The sequence below is a fragment of the Carlito syrichta genome, unplaced genomic scaffold, assembly GCF_000164805.1.
Source record: "Carlito syrichta isolate Samal-C Ts95f unplaced genomic scaffold, Tarsius_syrichta-2.0.1 Scaffold311842, whole genome shotgun sequence".
NCBI lineage: Eukaryota > Metazoa > Chordata > Mammalia > Primates > Tarsiidae > Carlito > Carlito syrichta.
The window spans coordinates 142,106-145,158 of NW_007255938.1; the positions used below are offsets into that span (position 1 = coordinate 142,106).

The following is a 3,053-nucleotide window of genomic DNA, read 5'->3' on the forward strand; positions in this document are numbered from 1 at the left end:
CCTCCCCTCCCTCCTTTCCATCTCAGCAGCGCCCTCAGTCTCCCTCTCGCTGGCTCATACAAAAGCAAAATGTCCGCCATCTTCCGAGGCGGCTGCGGTCGTCGCGCCACGAGCTCGGCCGTCCTGCGGTCTCTGCCCCCGGGCTGCCCTCCCCTGTCCCCTCTCCCCGACCCCAGGCGCAGCAGCTACTCGGAAGCCGCCGACGGCACCACTCCCCCCGCCCTCGGCGCCCCCCCCCCCGCCTCGCTGGGCTACGCAGGACCACCTCGGGCGGGGCCAGGGGGCAAGCAGCCCCTGCCGACTCACTCCCGCTTCCCGCCCCCACAGCCCCTTTACCTTGATGCAGTACGGGGGTTCGTCGTAGGTGACCAGCATGTACCTGTCTCCGCGGCTGGCTGGGTCTCGGGCGCGCAGCTGCGGGGCGAGGGATGACGGAGGGGGTCGCATAGGAAAGGAGGTGGGAGGGCGATACAAACGTTACAGAAGCACCTAAATCCACCCCCCTCGATCCCTCGGGAGATCTCCCCATCTCTCCCCTCCCTTTACCTTCAAGAATAACTCCACAGCGCCTTTGGCAATGTCCAAATAGGAGGTGCCCAGATCAGTGCGCTGGTTCATAGAGGCGGACGTGTCTATGAGGAACAGCAGGATGGGCATCTTCCCCCGCACCCCTGGTTCCGCTCCCCACTCTCCTAGCCCTCTTGCCCTCACTGCCACGTATGGCCACCCGAACCCTCAACTCTCCTCGCAGAGCCAGGGGGCAGGGAGCAGGAGGAAGAGGGGGAGACGGGACGGGACGGATGGGACTGCTCCTGGCCTCCTCTTTCTGCAGCCCCACCTCCTCTCCCTCTAAGGGAACTTGAAAGTGTGAGCGTGTGTAGCCCTCGGGGCCCTCCCCCTTCCTCTCTTCTGCTGCCACCACTACTGCCGCCGCCGCCGCTGCCAGGACTACTGCCTAAGCATCCGTCCGCGCTCACTAGAACGCTCGCCCCAGACTGAGCGCCTTCTCTGTTCACCAACATACAACTTCTGTCTGCTCACCTACCATCAGCACCATGTGACCAGAACGCACGCCATTGGCTGCCAATTATGTGGTATTTGCATATTCATTAGATGACAGGGGGAGAGGAGGGACTTGGGCGAACCCTGGGAGTTGAAGTCTGAACCCAGGCAGGGGGTAAGGGGAAATGTTAGGGACCCTGGTTAGGATTCTCCTTTAAAGAACTTGGAAGCAGGATGATTAGTTCGGGTGGTTTGGATGGATTTTTCTCTCCTTCAAAGATGGTGATTGGAAAAGAATGAATTTGAGCAACAGTTGTACAGAAGTACAGGAGCAGATGCTTGAACGGGCTGCACAAAAAACGCTTTGCTAACTGCAATCGATCAATCCTGCCAGTGGCTAAGACCAGAATATTTCAGAAGCAGCAAACTTCTTTCCTGGCAAGACCTACTTGCATTCCTTTAGATCCCTCCCCCGTCTTGATCAGTATTTGTGAGTCGGTTGCTGGCCTTGCATTCCACATATATCTACAGAAAGGAAACTAAAGCTTAAACGATTGCCTAAACTGGCCTTTTGTATGTACTGGCTTCTTCAGTTTCACTGAGCTTTTTGTATCTGCGCAGCCTTTACACATGTAAGGTTTGCTAACCTAGATTCTGATTCAATGCACATTTTATTTACTTATTTATTTATTTGTTATTTTTAGAGAGGTCTTGCTCTGTGTTCAGGCTGGAGTGCAGTGGCACAGTCATAGCTCACTGCAACCTTGAACGAACTCCTGAGTTCAAACGATCCTCCTGCCTCACATCCTCCTGCCTCAGTCTCCCGAGTAGCAGGGACCACAAGCACGCACTACCAAGTGCAGCTAATTTTTTTAAAAAAGTATTTTTGGAGAGATGGGGTCCCACAATGTTGCCCAGGCTGGTCTCAAACTCCTGGCCTCAAGGGATCCTCATGCCTCAGCCTCCTAAGTAGCTAAAATTACAGGTGTGAGGGAGGTGGGATTAACAGTAGTCAATATCTGTCTGGGGGGAAAGGGGGGGAGGCACACCTCATCAGCAAGGGTACCTGCACAATGCATATACCTAACCCTTAACTGTACCCCACAATTTTAAAATAAAAAATATGTTAAAAAATAAATAAATAAAAATAAAATTACAGATGTGAACCACTGCACCCTGCTCTCAATTCACATTTATTGAGCTACAGTGAGATGCTGAGTGTCCACAGCAGCCTTATTTAATCTTTCAGTTCATTATGGTGGGTAGCATATTCGATTTTCAGTAAAGGATACTGCAGTTCCTTGAGGTTAGAGTGATAATGAGGGATGCTCTCAGATCTGGCTTTGTGGAGAGGCTCAATAAGTGGTCAATCACACTTGACGGACTACTTCATATGACACAATTTTTTTAATATGGAGGTGTGTATTTCTAGCGGTATGCTATGCACAGTGTGGAATCCCGGACTTCCATATGTTTACAATTTCATTGAGGAGAGATGACATATATGTGAGAAGTCTTTTGTATATTCACTGTATACATTGTATATGTGAATTCTATGTATTGTGTATATGTTCTGTGTGTATTATATATACACATTCAATAACGTTTTCAGATAAATAAGATTTCAAAAGAGGTTACATGGCAGTATACGAATCAGGGACAAACAAGTGATGCAAATAAAAGGTGCTGTGGAAACAATTGTCCTGTGGTCTAGAAGTTCAGAGGGCTTCATGGACAAAGCACAAAGGAGGAAGGGAGGGATTCTGGGTTAGAAGGAGTGGTATGAACAAAAATTCAGCCAGAGAGTGTACTATGCATGATGCAGTTCAGGCTGTTCTGGTAGCTTGTAGGGGAATTAATAAGGAAATCTGGATGAAAAAGACATTAGAAGCCCCCATTTTCATTCTGATGCAAGTATTACTGGAACAGGGCAATGCCTGCATGGGCCAGGGTGTTAAAAGTACAGAACTGATAGGAGCCACTGTGTTCCTTTTCTACTGCTGTGCAACAAATTTCACTAATTCAGCAGCTTGCAACAAGCCACACATTTA

The 3,053-nt window shown here is 50.0% G+C and overlaps 1 protein-coding gene across 8 annotated transcripts in view; it reads right to left on the reverse strand.

Moving 5' to 3' along the window:
- The window catches only part of INTS6L (integrator complex subunit 6 like), a 60,435-nt gene extending 59,400 nt beyond the window's left edge, over positions 1–1,035 (reverse strand). For 5 of the 8 annotated variants that reach the window (XR_002482600.1, XM_021718119.1, XM_021718117.1 and 2 more), the window contains exons 1-2: positions 547–1,035; positions 337–414 (exon numbers count right to left, since the gene is read on the reverse strand). Coding sequence is in view for 6 of the 8 variants with exons in the window: in XM_021718117.1 (XP_021573792.1) it covers positions 337–414; positions 547–657 (189 nt within the window). In the remaining 2 variants the exon portion in view is untranslated. The remainder of the gene's footprint in view (positions 1–336; positions 415–546) is intronic. The other 3 variants (XM_021718118.1, XM_021718116.1, XM_021718115.1) reach the window with 1 other exon arrangement.
- Between the last annotated feature and the right edge of the window lie 2,018 nt (positions 1,036–3,053).